The sequence below is a fragment of the Manis pentadactyla genome, chromosome 9, assembly GCF_030020395.1.
Source record: "Manis pentadactyla isolate mManPen7 chromosome 9, mManPen7.hap1, whole genome shotgun sequence".
In the NCBI taxonomy this organism is placed as follows: Eukaryota; Metazoa; Chordata; class Mammalia; order Pholidota; family Manidae; genus Manis; species Manis pentadactyla.
The window spans coordinates 124918305-124936128 of NC_080027.1; the positions used below are offsets into that span (position 1 = coordinate 124918305).

At 55.3% G+C, this 17824-nt stretch overlaps 1 protein-coding gene across 1 annotated transcript in view; it reads right to left on the bottom strand.

The window, feature by feature from the left end:
• Positions 1–7684: 7684 nt before the first annotated feature.
• Positions 7685–17824, bottom strand: part of LGR6 (leucine rich repeat containing G protein-coupled receptor 6) — a 106697-nt gene continuing 96557 nt past the window's right edge. Inside the window, exons 14-18 of the mRNA XM_036909549.2 lie at positions 17662–17733; positions 15966–16091; positions 14897–15057; positions 11275–11355; positions 7685–9030 (exon numbers count right to left, since the gene is read on the bottom strand). Coding sequence (XP_036765444.2) covers positions 7775–9030; positions 11275–11355; positions 14897–15057; positions 15966–16091; positions 17662–17733 — 1696 coding nt within the window. The 3' untranslated portion in view covers positions 7685–7774. The remainder of the gene's footprint in view (positions 9031–11274; positions 11356–14896; positions 15058–15965; positions 16092–17661; positions 17734–17824) is intronic.

A 17824-nucleotide genomic window follows, 5' to 3' on the forward strand; every position in this document is an offset into this window, starting at 1 on the left:
CCTTGTGGGCAGTCCCTAAGCTAAGGCTGGGGACTAGCTATTTATCCTTCAGCTGCTTCGGGAATTCAACACATACAAATAAAGCTCCTTTCCAGCCAAGTGTGTATTTTTCCATCAGCGTGTGGCCCCCCTGCCCACACTGTCTTGTTTAGGTTGGGGCAGCCTGAGGGAGGGGATGACGGGGAGGGACTGCGGGGCTGTGGTTTCCGAACCTGTTCCCCAGGCTGGCCGCGGCGCAGCTTGGAATCCGGCACAGAGCTGCCAGTGAAGCTGCAGAGGCTGCGGAGAGGCTGGGTGGAGGGGCACAGATGCGCCATGCCCCGAAACGGCACATTCCACTTTCTCCTTGCTGCTTGGCAAGTTGCCCCTGTCTCCTGCGTGGCCCCCAAGGAGCACCCACCCCTCTCCAACTCGTAGTTCCTAAGAGGGACGACGATTTTCTCACCTCACCTCCCTCCCCTGCTCCAGTTTCTCCCTGCAATGTGCACACTCCCTGCTTGCCTTCCCCTGACCCTCCATCCCGCTGGACCACACCGCCTTCCCTCCATTGCCCGCATCCTTTACCCGGGCCCTTGCCCCCCTGCTTCAAACAAAGGCTGCTGAGGGATCTTTCCCCAGGCCTTCCATCGGAGGAAACTTCCCTGGTGGGGGGCGGGGGGGTGAGGCTTTCGTCTCTAGGTTCCATATGGGGGAGTTCTGTTTCAGGAATGGCCTGAACAGGGTCGGGGGTGGAGTGTCCCTTCTGGGCGAAGAGCCAGCTTTCCCTCTCCTGAGGCTGACCACTGATCTCTGAATATGACAAGGTCCCCTCATACTGTCGCCCCTGGGCTCCCCTGCGGGCCCCCAGGCTCTGGCCTCTGAGGAGCAGCCCCTCTGGGGGCTCTTCCTTCCCCTTTCCAGGTATCTTGAGGCTGAGCAGGCAGACCATTGACAGTCCCCAGACAGTCCCCTCGTTTCTGGGATTGAGTAATAATAATAGCAGCTGACATTTCTCAAGTACTTAGTATGTGCCAGGCACCAAGCTAAGCATTTTACATGAAAAATCTTTTCATCTTTTCAGTAACCTTCAGAGTTTAGGTATTGTTACACCCATTTTACTGATAATGAAGCAGACTCAGCAAGGTTAAGTAAAACCTTAGAACAACTGGATTCAACCCCAGGCCTGACTCCAGCGTCATATTTAACAACTGTAGGGCACTGTTCCGAAACGTGTATGTCTGTCTCCAGAGAAGCTGTAGGATACTGGGCAGCTCCTCCCACTGTTCGCTCCTTTACAAAATGAGGAGGGGCTTTAGATGCTCTCTGTGGTGTCTCCCAAGGCTAACTCTGAGCAGGTCTGTGATTCTGAAAGTCTCGGAGATCCAAGGGCAGAGCCTGCAGACCTCAGGTTCAGTAAGGAAGGAAGGAAGGCTGGACTCAGTTGTCTTCTCAGCCTCCCTTTCCGTTCATTCTCTCCCTTGCTCCAGCATTCTCTTGCCCTTGGCCTCCCACCCGGGACCACTAACCCCACCTTACCTATCCACGCGATCCTCCTCGCCTGTCTAAGGTCCCATCAACAACTGCCCTCTTTGCCCTAATGGCTGATGAGGGGTCAGTGGGTTCACTCCTGGGCCAGGGGTGCGGGGGTAGCAGAGGGGGTTGTTCCAGAAGCCTCCTCAGCAAGTGACAGAACTCCAACAATCTCTCTTGAGCCAACAAAAGTCATTGTTTCACAAACTGAGAAGTCCAAGCATACTTGCAGCCATGTCATTAGGAGGACTCGAGCTATGAGCCCAGCCTTGGACCAGTCACTGAAGCTGGGAAGGGAGGGAGCTGAGAGGCCTGGGTCACATCCCACCTCTGGAACCTGGAGCGGAGTCAACCGCCCTGCACCGCACGCACTGGAGAGCAGTGGGGAGAGCTGCCTGCAGGAAAGCCAGACTGATGTTACTGCCGGAAGGGAAGCGGTCCCTGGGCTGACTAAAAGCAACAGGTGCCCGACACAAAGGGCCTCATCTGAAGGAATAAGGAAGGATGGTGGTGGAATTTCAACCACTGTACTACTGCAGTAGCATTATAGAGAAGAAACACAGGGAACTAACGGCTCTGCACACCTCACCCTAGACCTATCTGCCCACTCTGCTTTCTTAGAAAGGCCCTGCCCAAAGGGCATGACTTAGACCTGGGGAACTACGTCAGCCTGGCAGTCCTCAGGGACGTAAATGGTTTAGTTCAGACAGGAAGCCATCTGCTGCTCTGTGTTATTCGCATCTCCTGGCCAGATGGCCCCTTTAGGTTGGGAAACAGAATCTCTCTGGACCTATTTTGATATGTTAATTTCTTATTTTTTTTTCCCAACAGAACTTAATCGAGCACCTTCTTTGTGCCACGCCCTGTGAAAAGGATTGAGGAGACAACAGTGAATGAGACCAACGTGGTCCCCCGTCTTGTGGAACTTTCCTGCCCTGCCACTGTCCATTCTGAGAGCAGGAACCCACAGCCCTTGCTCAAGGGGCATCCCTCATCAACTGTATTTTGTCCAGTAGACCCACACAAACACACCCATTCATACACTGCTATTTAGTGGACCAGGACAGGTACCTGGCCTATGAGTCAAGCGGTCAACCCATCAGCTGACCACTGACTCGTGAGTTGGCCTAGGGGGGAAAAGAAGCTTGGCTAGTCAGATTCTCCCGCAATCTTTCAGGGCATTACCCTGAGGAATACCACGAGAAAACGAGGCAGTTAGCCCAGGAATGAAGTGGAAAGGATGCACAGAGGCCTTGAGGAAGAACAGGGATCACAAGGAGGCACAAGAAGCTAGGAATAAACAGACTGTGAGTCAAAAGGGGCAAGACATCTTTTCTATAGATCTTAGATCTAGATCTCTAGACACCTGAAGAAAACATACAAAGCACTTAGATTATTCTTTTTCAGCCACTCCGCATTAGAGGCTCACACATCGATGGCACAATCCTAGCCTAATAGCCCACCAGGCCCGGATCCAGCTGCTAGGGGTCTGCACGTCCGGGGCTGCGGAGCGCTGAGCGCACTGGCGACGCAGGCGGCCCGATGCCGCGTAAACGTGCGGATAGACTGGGAATCTTCGCCCGCCGCCGGGATCGGGAACGGGAGGGCGGCGCCCGGGTGCGGCTGTCCGCAGGGGCCGGTAGGGGCGGCCGGGGCGTGGAGGGGCGCCGCGCACAGCAGCGAGCAGCGGCCGCAGCCGGAGCAAGCTCGCCACGTGCGATTCGCGTTCGCGCTTCAGCGGGGCCGGCGCGGTGCGCAGCGCCCCAGGCAGCTCCCCGCCCGGCGCCGGCGCGCGGCCCGTAGGCTGGGGGACCAAACCCCACAACTCCTTCCACCCAGCACCCCCACGTCTGGGAGTTTATCTTACAGATGTGCTCACGTGCGTTTAAGGACACATATCCCGCGCTACCTGTAGCGTCTGTAAGAGCAAGAGATGAAGCCACCCAAGTGTCCATAAAAGGGGGAGCAAGTCTATGACACATCTTATAATGAGACATAAGCTCCTGTTAAAAAATACGGCAAAAGCATTCTGTGTCAGTGGAAAGATCTCTGAGCTATTTTGGGTAGGTGAAAAAAATAGAACTGTGGTAGGCTACCTTTTAGGTAGAAAGGAAAAATAAGAACATACGTGCATTTTGTTTGTACATGCAGGAAGAAACTCCGGAAGGGTCTGTGTATAAGAAACTAAGACTAGTGGCGACCAGTGAGGGTTCGGGAAGGGGGCAAATAAAGGCAGAGGAGACGCTCTTCAAAAGAGGTATGTTGTTTGAACCATGTGAATATATTACTCAAAGGTTTAATTTATTAAAAGTTTTTAAATAAAAGGGGATGGGGAGGAGCAATTGACTGTGGTAAGGAAGCAGATACATCTCAGAACGGGCCGCCTGTGGTGGGCTCCAAGCTGACTAAGCAGACTCCCGTCAGTGAGATGCAAGCTGGCCCACGTCCAGGGTGGCCCTGGGCCCCAGACACCCTAGGGCGCAGCCCCACTGCTCTTTCTGGTCTTAGATTTGCTGAGACCCTACTGTTGCACATATGCTCTCTTAACACCCCCTCACTTCACTTGGCCCCCGTGTCTCTTTGTCTCAACCCAGCCTAGCAAGGATGGCTGGACAGCCATCCCTGCCTTTGGGCCAGAAGGGTGGATGAGTTGGAATTCTGTCTTCAGTAAGAGCGGAGGACGGTGCTCCTCAAGACACCACGTCTCTCTCAGAAGGGAGTCAGTTACTTACCAGGCCAGGAAGGCCCTGATACGATTCTGGGGCTACATCTCACCCCCATGATGGCAGGTGCTTGTTGAACCTAGCCTCTCCCTTCCTTGAGATGGGGTACACTGGTGGTCTCGGGGGACATCCCACCCCAAAGCAAGGCTTGGGGGAGATTTCCAAGGCAGAGAGTGGACCGGGGAAGTCACCCAAGGAGACGAAAGCAGATTCTCTGGTATTCACAGTATCAGGAGCCCCCAGGAATAGGCTTGGGTCTGAGTAACAGGAAGCCCAACGTGTCCCCTGCTTCCTTTAGGTCATTCTCTAAAGCATACAAAGAGCGCTGCCACACGGGTGAGAGGCACCGCCTCTGATGCCTCTGAACTGCCACACCGGGCCACCTTGGCTGTGTCCCAGATGCCCCAGAGCTCACAGGACGGGTTAAGGAGGAGCCCTGACACTGATCACCCCTCTCTACAGCAGCCCCAGCCCCGGCCGCACCCCACAGCTCCATCAGAGGCAGCCGCAAGGAGTGGAGGGACACACCATACTTCACTGGTGCTTTATTATACAAAAGAATCCAAATATTTACATCTCAACAATTCTTACACTTTGCACAGCTGGAGAGGGAATGGGACTGGAACCCAGAAGTGATACAGGGGGTGGTGGATAGGTGAACTTGCTACACCAGAGCAGAGGTCACTGGAGGACAGGGTGCAGAGAGGACCAAGGGTCTGGGTACCTCCCATCGCCTTCACTCACCCGGGCCTACTGCTTGCTGCCACTTCGCCCTCCTTCTCCTCCCTCAATCCGTAAACCTTTTATTCTTCCTGGAAAAGGAAAGTGGGAAGGAAGGGGGAAAGCTAGAGGTGGGGGGAGAAAGGCAAAGAGAAGGTGCAGCCAGAGGCTCTGTTAGCCTCGGCACTGAATTGAGGCGCTTTCCTTTTGGTGCTTTAAAAACCGAAGTCTGCTGTATGGGATTCTCCACGGTCGGTCTGAGAGGAGATCGTGGTCGGCACCGTTTGCCCAGGTTCAGTGCACGGAGGTCAGGAGGGCACGTCCCAGGTCAGCAGTTTCTCCTGCTTCCCCCACCATGGCCCTTTGGACGATTCTGCCCCGCAGACACCATCTAGGAAGGTGTTGTCAGCCAAGCAGAATGCATTTACCTGCCCTGAATTATTTAGGTTTTGATTTTGTGTTTCATTAAAAACATACAAAATCTTCATGACATACTGATCCTAAGGGAGATACCCGTAGGAGTAACATCCTGACTTGCTAGAAAGTCAAAAACAAACGGCTCCACCACCTTATTTTGGGTAAATGTGCATCTTCTAGGCTTTTTAAATAATGAAAATAGTTCACGACAGATACCTCCACACTCCCCCCATTCCTCTCCTCTGACTGGAGGGCCAGTCTTGGCAGATGTCTGGATCTTCAGGAGTAAACGATAAGATAACAGCAGTGCCCCCCTCGAGCTTGCAGCCAAGACACACAGGCCCTCTTTCCTGGAAGAGGCTGCGGGGGGCAGTTCCTGTGACTCTGAACCTCTAACACGTTCCACTCCACACTGGATCAGGGCCCACGATGACTACATGGGGAGCAGGGTGGCTGCGAGGAAGGGCTGAGTGGCTTCCCCGAAGTCAAGGCTCTCCAAACTCACAGCAACTCCTTTCAGAGAACTCCTTTCCTTGTAAGAGTCACCAGTTCTCAGTCCCCATAAGAGCAAACCCCTTCCATTAAAGGCTCTTGACCAGCCCTGGGGAACAGGGAGACCCGGGGTTCTCAAATAACCGATGGATCATTTCATCAGTGCCTACTCGGAGGTTGCTAGAACCCCAAGGTTCTTCGGGATTACAAGGTCAGCACATTGAGTTCCAGAGACCATAAGCCCGGGCACCTTGGCTGGTCAAACAAGATAGAGAAATGTGCCAAGTGCCACTCATGGGCTCTGCCTCATGCCTTTGCCCCAGCCTAGGCAGCCCTGTGGACTCTCTTCAGAATTTCCACTATGCATTGAGGGCAGCAGGGAGATAGAAGAGAAGCTGCAGGCTAAGAACTAGAGCCTGGCTGAGGACCGTGGCAGGGGTCGGGAGCAGGACGGCTCTGTTCCGTCTCGGATCCCAGACTCCGGTCCTGATGTGACTGACACTGCAGTGTTTGGAAACGATTCGTATCCTTTCCTGAGCCTCGGATTCTCTTTTCATGTCAGCAGAATGCCCCAGCTGCCTCCTCCTCCTCCTGAGATGAAAAGTGCGTGTACTGGGGATGGGAGAGACACCCTGGAAACGTTCAGAGGCGCTTGGCAAACCGTGCTGTGGGAAGGTCATGACGGGGGTGGCAGGAGGGTCACTGCCTCCTGGGGGCACTCTGAGAGCTCAGATTCCTACAATGCCTCCTGCAATACAATACACACAGGACGAGAAGGCGGGGCCTGGGATGTGAGAGGAGGGCAGGTTTGTGGCGGGAGGTGGCAAGGGGCATGTGATGGAGAACCACAGAGCCACAGGAGGTGGCTCAGAGCCAGAGGGAAACCCGACAGCTGGATGTACCCGTGTGTGCCCTGCCACAACCCAGGAACCCTCCCTCTTAGCAGGAGCAGGAGTTTCCCTGGTGGTTGGGCTTGGGGAGGAAGTGAGAGCACCTGTGGGTCCTTTCTCCCTGCCCCAGGGAGGGGGCCACGGCTGGACCCACTCGGGCTGCCCTTCCCCCTCCTTCCCAGGGTAGGATGAGAGGGCTGGGAAGGGCGAGCGTGCAGAATCCCTTCTGGTTGATGGACTCAACCTTAGCCCCGGTGGAGCTCCTAGAATCAGGGCACGCAAGGATTGGTGGCATCTTGTCATGTCACTGTGTAGTACTAGGTACAGAGATAAGGCCCCTGGGAGACAGCAGTGCTAAATTCTGAGATGTTAATAGGTATTCCACGAGAACCAAACAAGCAGACAAAGACCTGTTGTCAGAGAATTTGGGAGAACGGGGTTAAACAGAGTTCAACAGACTACTGCTGCGGGAACTCTCATAGCCTTTACTACACTAATTTGCACTGTGATTCTTCAAGAAAGGGACATTACATGTAATATCTTCCAAAATGTGCTGCAACAGGGAATCTTTTTGCATGGCGTATCTCAAGATTATGAGACACAGAACACATTTTGTATGCAGTCCACGGGGAATGGGGGACATACCAAAATGGCTCTGTCATCCCCATCCAGGCCTTTCTCTGTGGTCCCCCTGCCCACGTTCCTGGTCCTGGACCTGCTCAGCCCCCTGCCCCAGTCACTGACTTGTCTTCCCTGACTTCCCTTCCCCAGCAGACAGATTTCCAGATTCCTGACCCACAGCTTCCACCATGACAGGGAAGAGGCCCAGAGGAAGTTCAAGGGGAGGCTAGGCCGAGAAGCACACACTGCTGGGGTCACGGGGAAGGAAACCAAGGGAGCCAGGGACTGGCCATCCCTCTGTGGGTCACACTGTTGAGTTCGGTTGCGTTTATTTTACAAGCAGCTATCATCCACGCAGGAGGAGAGAGGAAGGGACGGGCAGAGAAGAATGGGGAGGCGCATTTACAAGTGTGAGGCAAAGGCCGAGCCAGAGGGCTGCAAGCCCCTGTCCAGCGACAAGGTCCCGCCTGATGACGTGGCCCCCTCTGCCCTCAGCAGCAGTTCTCCATTCACGGAGGGTTGTGGGTTCCCAAAGTGGGTTCCTTCCTGCTCTACAAAATGACTGCCCTCCAGCCTGGGGCCCCCTGGCTGCTGACAGGAGATGAGGGTCACTGAGGGGAAGCCATAGGGCTCCAGCCCAGGGGGCCGCCCAGCCTCAGAAGCTTCCAGAATGAGATCCACATCAGAGAAGGCCACCAGGGCCTGGGTGGAATCACAGGAGCTCTTCTCCAGCTCGCCAGCAGCAGCACAGGCCAGTGGCCCCGGAGCCCCTGTGCAGGGCCAGAGCCGCCGCAGGTCATCCCGGAAGTGGGGGTTGAAGAGCAGGTAGAGCAGAGGGTTGAGACAGGCAGGCAGGGGCAGCACCACGAGCAGAACAGACTTGACAGCCTCAGGGGTGACAGGGAAGAGGCCCAACATGGAGGCGAAGCTGAGGAAGGCGACGGGACAGTAGAGGAGCCCGTCGGCGAAGATGAGCCAGGCCACATGCCTCACCATGGCACAGTCCCACACAGCCTCAAAGTCGCCCCTCGGCAGGTCACAGTAGAGTTTGATGTAGGCACCAGCCACTACCAGGAAGCAGAGGGAGTTCATCATCACCAGGGCCACTGCAAAGCCCAGGGCTGCTGGCCGGCCCTCGGGTGGGGCATAGGGCAGGCAGAGTGGGGAGGCCCCGTATTCTCCCACTGAGGTGAGGGGCAGGGCCGCCGCCAGCCCTGCCAGCGTCAGGCAGCCCAGGGCCCCTGCTCGAACGCTGCCCAGGGAGGGGGCCTTCCTGTAGGCCTGGACGCAGGAGACGGAGACACTGCACTGCACCGCAGCCAGGGTGAGCAGCAGCACGGAGGCCTCGGACCCCAGGACAGCCAGGAAGCCCGTGGCCTGGCAGCCCAGCCCCACCTCCCAGCGGGCTCCGTACTCCGCGAACTGGCCGTAGGTCAAGGCATCCACCGAGGCTAGGAGGCCACAGGAAACGCCAGTCAAGGTGTTGGCCCCTGCAATTGCACCCACCACGAACTTGACAGGGGACAGGGGGCCAGGCCCACCGGCAAACACGCTCAGCAGCACCAGCCCGTTACAGAGCACAGAGAGCAGCACGATGGCCCACACAGCCAGGCGGATGCCCCAGCTCTCAAAGAGGTGCTCACAGGGCTTGAAGGGGCCTGTGGAAGAGAGGGGCGGGCATTACCCAGGGGCCAGAGGCTGCTCAACTCAGGGTCCTGGGGATAGGGCTAGAGGCCGACCACGTCTCTGCCCTCAGAGAACTCCCAGTCTGAGGGAGGAGGACCTGGTCTCTGAGAACTACCAGTTGGGGCTGGGGGAGAAACCATGGGACCATACACAGCCCTTCTCCCAAAGAGCTGCAAATGGAGTGAACGCTAACCCGGCGCACACAGGAAAGAGAAATGCATAATAGACACAATGTGCAGATGAGTACAGTGCAAACTCAGGCATGTTGAGCAAAGCAGTCCTCCTACAGGAGCGGCATTTGGAAGAAAGGAAGGGACAGGCTGGCATAAAGGAGTGGGCAGGGCATCAGAACTGGGGCGATGGCTGGGGGAGGAGGCACAGAGGTCTGAGGGGCTCTGCCTTGCCAGTCAGTGCCCAGTGGTCCACTAAGGACCCCATTGTGGACAAGCCCTGACCAGCTACTGTACCAGCCGGGCACTGCCTTGCCCTGTGATGAGGAGGAAGACCACATTTAATATTCACAGAGTCAATCAGTGTTTTGGAGGCAAAACATAATAAGTAAATAAAAATAGAGATGACTTCTGCAGTTTTCCAACCTGGTTCTCACTAGATGGGTGAGATTCTGCTGTTTCCCATTTCTCTCTCCAGGTTCTGTCTTTAAATCACCTTGTAACTTTGGACATTATTTCTTCATTTCTTTTGGCTTCAGATTCCTGTTCTGTAATGTATTGCTCAGTAGCTTAGGAATTTGAGAAGCTTTTGTGGGAGCATTTTTTCTGATTACCAAATAATAGATGGTAATCATAGAAAATTTGGAAAGCAGAACATAAAATTAAAATTGCATATAATCGCACTGCTTAGAAATAATCATTTTGGTATGTTTCCGTCCAATTGTTTTTTTTTAATACATACATACATACATATAGATTTTTAAACTAAACTGGGATTTCACTGCACATATTTTTACAGTATATTTTTAAGTTAAAATTTTACTATGCGTGTGTATCTTCCCATATCCTTACCCTCCTCAAAACATGTTTTCAGCCACTGTGTGTGTAGCAAGTACTCCACTACGATGTAACCATAATTTATTTGACCATTTGTATAAGCTATTTTAAAAGCAAGTTCAAGTTGGACTTTGCCTTTTGGGACTCACTCTTTCACCTCATCACTGCTGATTATCAGTGTTCAGAGGTGACATTTCTGTGGCCGTGTGAAGCATGTGGGTTTCCAGAGCAGAAAAAAGAACCGAACGTTCCACCTGCTTCCTCCAGCCTGCATAGCGCTGACCCGGGCTGGCACTAGAGGGCGCACTGTAGTCGTTAACCCCTCCCTGCAGGTGTGGGGCCCCGTCAGGAAGCCCTTTCGGCCTTGGAGAAGGCAAGCGGAGAAGGCCAGGGGGCCGGAGCTTTGCAAAGAGAGATGGAAAACTGGGAAACGGAGGTGGGGGGAAATAGAGAAGCACACTGTTCATTGCCTTCTGTTCATTCTGAGCAGTTCCTGTCCTGCCTTCTGGGGGTGGCCTGTTAGCATTTTATACCCAAGAGAAGGGACTTCACTCTAAACATGTTGCTTGAATTGCAGCATGGAGAAAAGAGAATTTTCTTTCTTTCTTAATAGCAAGATGGACTTAGGTTATACTCTCAAGGAGGCTTCCTCAGCGGTAGGATTGGGACTCAGCATTCTAGGGCAATTACTGTAAATAGGTACCCAGGGGTACTGTGGCGTTTGTCTACCCCAGAAAGTTTCAAGAAAGAGATTTTATTCCTCCCGGGATGGAGCAGAGAGGGAAGGAGAAGGCGACCTTTCAGAGCTCCATCTGGCTGTAGCACTCTGGCTTTTGGACTAAAGCTGTGCTCAGAAGTAGCCCCACACCCCACACTGCACACGGGGTCAGGACAGTCTTTCCTGCTTCTCTCTTCATGGATGTACGAGCCCCCACTAGCGGATTTATAAAGGTGCTTTGACTCCCCTCTCCGCACCTCCACCACCTTCCCCACTGCCCCTCTCCACAAGCAGCTACCCGAGGGAAGAACACCAGCTCCTTCCCCAGGAATTCCCAGAAGAGGCTATCCTTCCCCAGAAGACTGGGCATAAGGCAAAGAAAGTGTCTGAAGCATGGCTGGAAACATGTCAGGCTGAACTGGCATCTCATCTAAATAGTTGCGTACAACCTCCCCAGTCCCACCCCACTCCCACCCGAGGCACCGTCCTACCTGGAGTAGGGCTACACTGGACACTAGGCTGTGGCTTCGCATCCTCCATCCCTAGCTGGAGCTCGTCCAGGTCCAGGTCATCTGAGAGGGGGGACAGGAAAGTAGCTTGGGGCCCTGGTCTTGGTGGCAGCCACGCTTCACCTCTCTCCCAGTGGCCACCCCTGTAAGAAGTCCCCCCTGACTCAGGCAGCCGCCCTGCATGTCTGTTTCTACCCTTAAGTGTGAACACTTGGTCGGCTCTCTATTGTCCACATGTGGATTATCTGCATTGCTGATTCTTCGTGGCAAACGTTTCACCTGAGACTCGTTCCTCCTGGGAGAGCGCGTTCCTGCATGCTCTCCCTGGCAGCTTTAGTCACGGGAGCCGTTAGGACCTGGTGTGGAGCAAGCAATCACAGGGCTTCCCACACTGGCCAGCCCTCCACTGTGATTTTCTGTCCACTTGTGAATGTCATGCATTAAGAAGGACATGTTCTTAAGACAGAGTAATGAGCTGTGTTCACAGGAGGTGAACTGGGGGGTGGTGAGTGAGCTGAAGCCATTTGTGCCAGAAACAGTCAAAGCAACTGAGGGCATTTATCTGGGAAAGGTAAGAGTAAGTGGGGATAAATGTCTGTCCTCAAAGAGCCAGAGGCCTGTTAGGCCTAAAGGAATTACACTCCTTCATGCTGGTCCCAGGGGGCAGAATTGGTATCAGCAGATGGGGTGTAGAAGGAGGCAAATTGTTATTTAAATGGAGAAGTTTGGGTTCTTACTGACACAAGTTCCCTCAATTTGAGCTTCCCAGTGAAGAGATGGGTTGGAGGAACACGTGTGCTGAACACAGTGCCTGCATTTGCTGGAGGGACTCGGGGATGAGTAAGACCTGACTCTGCCCTCCCAGTGCCCATGGAGCAAATGAGGGTCTAGCCATCTCAACACAGTGAGCTGAATCAACTAGTAGGTTTACTTAACAAAAAGGGCTAAGATGCCTTGAGCTCCCACTTGGTGCATCCCTACCTTCATGGCCTTATTAACCTTCACGACTGTTCCTGAGGCAGGTGTCCCTTGATGTCATTTGACAGTTGAGGAAACTGAGTCTCACGAAGCGAAGCTGCCTGTTGCACGTCTCCCAGTCAGCACCAGGGAGGATGTCAGACCCAGCTGTGCCCACAGAGCCTGGATGTTTAGCTCCTACGCTTTCCCAGGTGGGGACTTTTGGGGGGTTAGGGGAATGGTGGGGGGAGCTTTGCCCATGCATGAGCTGGGTATATCCTCACCGCAGATACTGAGGCACAAAGTCCCTAATCAGAGAAAGGGCACTTCTGTGCTGCATTAGAAGGAGGACTGCATCATCTTTAACAGCCTAAGTCTAGGCTCTGTGATTCTGCAGTCTGAGAAAATAGGATTAGAAAGATAAATCCACTGTTAAAGAAGTCCTCTAACTTGTTTGAATCAAATGGAATTTTTATTTTCTTATTCACTATGGCAATGTTTCTTAAACTATGACCTGCAAACTCCACAGGTGGGGTATGGATGTCTGAGGGCACCATAAATCCCGTAAGAATTCTGAAAGGATAATCTAAAACATAACTTATAAAAACAAAACTCTCCTTTGCAGCAACAATTCATCATCGAAATACTTTTTTTCAAGAATAAGACTTCAGTTTCTCAAGGCAGACTGGGAAAGGTGTCTGAGGTTCCAAGTGATGTGTGAGAATTGCTTCTCTTAAAATGGGCACCTGTACAGGTTTCAGGTTTGGTGCCCTGTGGGCGCTTCCTCCATCGTACAAGTAATGGGTACGTGACTCTGCCGCACCTGTCTGCATTTCAGGCTCACACGGTTTGTTTCCTGTGCGGATCCTTCCTCCCCACTTAAAGGGTAAACGCCTTCAGTTGGGAGCTTTCCTATGAGGCAGGAAGGCTCTGCAGCGCTCCCCCTGGCCCTGACTCCACCAGGGTGGGCAGGAGGCCAAGGTGTGCCCACAGAGTCCTGGCATTTCCTTCCTTCTCTACCTTTCATTCCCTGCCCACCCCTGCTCTCCAGAATGGAGCACAGCAATTCTTTGAAATCCAAATGCATGAATGAAACACAAGGGGTGTAACCTGTGGACTCTGTCTGAGGCTGGGAAAGTCGCAGCCAAGGTGTTAAGTAACCACTCTTCAAACGAGGCGGAAATCGAATCTGGCTGCTGCGGCAGCTCCTGGCACTCCTCCTCGGGGCTCATTAGCTCCCACAGGAAGTGGGGGGCCCTGCCCTAGCTCCCGTTACCCACGGCAGGCAGCCCACAATCCCAGCGCCCTGTGGTTCTCCAAGACCTAAGCCTGGTGGAAAGTTTCACCTTGAGGAAGGAAAGTTTCCATCCCCCCTCCCAGCCCCTGAGGGAGTGGGCAGCAGACATCCGGAATGTCCTCCGGGGACAGCCGTCTGCAGGCCCTGAGCCAGCCTCCCTGCTGGGCTCCTCCACCCTCCCCAGGTAGGGTGTTTGGTAAGCCGGGAGGGAGGCTCCCAGACCCCCACTGCCTGCCCAGCACCGGCCCCCAGAGGCTGGGCCCCGGACTACACCCTGCCTGTGCACGGACGGCAGAAGGCGCCAGTTCTCACTAGCAAAGCGGTGGTGGGACGGAGCTCCCCATCTGTGGGCCCTCGCGGTCCTCCACAACAGCCTATAGCACGTGTAATAAAGAGCTCATTTTACAGACAGGGAAACGCAGGCTCAGTAAGGTTAAATAGCTGCTCAAGGTAACCCGGCTGGGGAACGGCGTAGTTGGGTTTAGAACCCCAGGTCTGTCTACACCACCATGAGACAGTTTGCTTACATGTTTAGATTTGATTTTTCTGTTTAGTTTCTCCATGTGGAGAAGGAGTTGGATATTGAAACAAAATTTAAAAATCAGAGGCCCTTTTCTCTCCCTCCTAATTCTGTGTGTTCTGTGTCATGGGCGGCGGTCGGGGTGGAAGCCCTCTCTCTGTCCTTTATGAGATACCAGTTAGTAGACAATCCCTCAGGACACCTTTGGCTGCCTGCCTCCAACCTGATTTCCTTTCATCCCAACTTTTCCAGAAGCAGAGGCCATGCTGGCCCCACACAGCCCGTGTTGTGATGCGCCCAGAGGGCTTTGGCCTCCCTGGGAGACTCATGGGTGGGGGGGCCTGGAGGGACAGGATGGCTCAGACGACAGTTGTTGCTACAGCCCCTCTTCTCGAGGACATATTGTGAGGGGACATTTTTCCGAGAAGCAGAGTTCATTTAATTGATTTAATTCACTCCTACTGGGCTCAGGTTGATTGGACAATGGACGACTTCCCCAAGAATGCCCTAAGGCTGCAGGGCCCACGCGGTGACGAGGCAGCCACAGAGAAGCATGGGAGCCAGGAGGCAGGGTCCCACGGGAGACCAGCATGGGGGCCCCTTGAGAACGGCCAGGGCGGACACCCAGACATTACTGCTGCCGTTGTCCCCACCATTATCTGCTCTCCGAGCAACCCTTGGGTGTGGCCTCAGAGAGGCAGAGCGCAGAGTAGCTTCCCCCCAGGTCTCCAGCAACCCCTCCCTGGAGCCCCTGCCAGCTCTCCTCTCCTCCTTCCTGGCCGCAGCCCCCCACCCCCACCCCACCCCCAGCCCAGGGCCCTGCCACTCACAGTGGTTCTCCGCTTGCCCAGCCAGCAGGCCCAGGGGCCTCTTTGGAGCCTCCTCCTCCTCAAGGTGGAAGTCCTCAGCCTCCCACTGCCCAGAGGCCTTGAAGAAGCCGGCACAGATGCCATAGGCACAGCACTGGTAGGCATAGGGCACCTCCAGGATCCTGCGGGAGGGCGGGCAGGAGATGCGCCGCTTAGGAATGGGCAGGGCCCCGTCCTCAGCACCTGCTTCCCACCCAAAGGGCCCTGACTGCTGCACAGGCAGCCTCCTGGGCTTTCTCTGTGAGGGTCTGGTGGCCTGGCTCCCGCCTCTGAAGGACTCTGAGCATATTCCAGTCTCTTCTACGGTCATCTTGAGAACTGGGACGGACAGATAAACCTTCTGCCCACTGTCCACGAGTTCCTCAGCAGGCTCAGAGTGGGGAGCAGCCCACTCAAGGTCACACAGCACTCAGGTGCTCTTCTCCCCTCCTGGGCAGAGCTCTTCTTATATATTTATATTCTCCTAGCAACTCGACCCTGGCACTCAGCAAGACCACACCCTGTCCTGACCCCACCCCTGGGCACATCAGAGCTGCATTTGGTGCCCTCCGAGGGTGACGGCAGTGCCTCCAGGCATCTCACTAGTTTGCAGCAGCCAAGGCGTGGGCCATACAGGCTGCCCTGCTGTAGCCTGCAGGAGGCCTGGGTGTCATCAGCACCAGGGACTGGCTGGGCAGGCAGCTTGTTTTCCACGCCTCGGTGCCCTGGGCTCTGCTCTGATTCCAGGGGCCCCGATGCTGCCCCAGTGAGGGTAGGCAGCCTGGTGTACAGAGCAGGGCAAGGAGCGAGGGGACCCACAGGGCCTTCACGTCCTCTCCCTTCTGTCTGCCTTGGCGTCTCCTTGGGCTGGCACCTGGGACAGAGGGAAACGCTACAAAGGACGTGCAGAGGAAGGGGGGGCACGAGCCCTCCCACTTCAGCTCAGCCAAACTCTAAGCGGTGGTGCCCCCAGCTTCTTCTTGGGGCGAGCTGAGGCGGCTTCTCCCCTGGGTCAAACCTATCTAGGTGTGGGGGAAAGCCAGGCCCTCACCTCAGTCTGGGGAAACTGTCCGTGGAGAAGGCCTGGGATAGAGCCAGGTTCCCTCTGAGCTTCAGGTGCACCAGGCCCCCGAGGCCAGCCAGGGGCAGGGTGGTGAGCTGGTTGTCTGTCAGGTCCCTAGGACAGTGGATGGTCAGGGTTATTGGCGGTCAGTGGGACAGCTGGGGGGCAGGGCTGTGCTCAGGGTGTGGCCCGCGCGCCTGGGGTGGAAGCAAGAGGGGAGGAGCAAAGGACAGAGATCAGCATGGGAAAAAGAGAGCATTAAATGCTGGGGGAGGCGGATGGTCAAGGGTCGCTAGAGGCACCATCCATCCTCATTCATTCAATCATCCATTCATCAAATACGGGGTGCCAGCTACCCATCAGGAACTGTTCTAAGGTAATGCCAAGCCACCCCAATTCTCAGGTAAGAGCCTCTCAGCCACAGCTCCTGTGCCCAGAACTGAGTCCCACCCAGGGGTCCCTGTCCACCCACCAGGGCACGTGCCTCTTGTTGCTTGCCCCCATCCCCCTGCTTTTCCGATGATACAGAGGCCAGAGTCAGGGGCTTGGCCTGGCTACAGGAAGGGATTCGGTCCTCCGTTCTGTTTGCAGGCTGGCTTTGTAGCCAGAGGGGAGGCCATGCATGCACGGTCTTCCGCTGGAGGCACACTGCAGGAAGCCAGGTCTCCAAACCAAACACCCCAGCGACAGCCTGTGCGCCGTGGAAACAGCCTGGTCTGGGAGCCAGGAAGCCCGGCACTGCCACCAGCTCCCTGTGTAACCAGGAGGAGTCACCCATCTGCCTGAGTTTCCAGGTCCTCATCTTGTGAAGGGATAAAAATATCCACCCTACCTATCTGGCAGGAGAGGGGTAAACAGGCAAGGGAAGACGGAGGTGAGAGTTTTGCCAAGATTACTGCCCAGGGCCCAGAGAGGCCCTGCGCCCCCTCCTCTCCTCCGGCCTGGGAGGCCTCACCTTTGAAGTAAGGGTTGGGGCTCGATGCTTCCTGAGTCCAGGGCTGGTGATAGCCTTTAAGGGGTCTTGGGGCTAATCAGAAAGGGCCCTGTCTGGGTGGACGTGCCTTTGGTCAGGCAGCCAACTGCCCCCTTGGGCGGGACTGTTGTGCAGTGAGCAACCTACACCACGGTGTGTGGCAGCCATCAGAGGCCCCTTCCAGCTCTGACATAAGGAGCTCGTGGACAGCACTATATGCTCCTATTTGCATCCCTCGTAGTGTCAAGGACCCGTGGTCCCTTGCCGCCCCGCAGAACAACAGCCCCCTACGGTAACTCTCACGCAGGGGATGGCAGAGGTCTCCGAGACCCGGGCTCTTCCATCCGCCACCCCCGCCCATGTGGTGAAGGCATTCCAGTCCCACACATCCCCTTTGTGGGTGCACAGAGAAGTTGTAGGGGTGGCAGGGGCAGCGGGGCACAGGGTGGGCTGAGGCTGCCAAAATGTTCCAGAACATTAGCAGACAATGTTCCAGAACTTGCAGGAGGCAGGCTTTCTGTTTATCGGGCCCCACAGTCTGTCAAACGGACTGTCAGAATGATTGATTAGGCTGGAGTCCCCTCCCTGGGATATGCGGTCAAACATGTTTGCGTGTCCCCACTCTGGGGTAGGCCCTCCTGCCTCCCACAGGCCAGCCCACAGTCCTGACGGGTCTTGGCATCCAGGACGAGAGAGCAGTGTGGCACTTACAGCTTGACCAGGGAGCGCAGGGTCGCGAAGGCCTCGGGGTGGATGGAGTGGATGGCATTCCAGCTCAGGTCCCTGTGGGCAGAGCGTGGGACAGGAGGGACGGTGACCCGCGGAGGACTCGGTGTTCTCAGCCCGGGTCCTCCTTCGCCTACCCCCGTCTGGG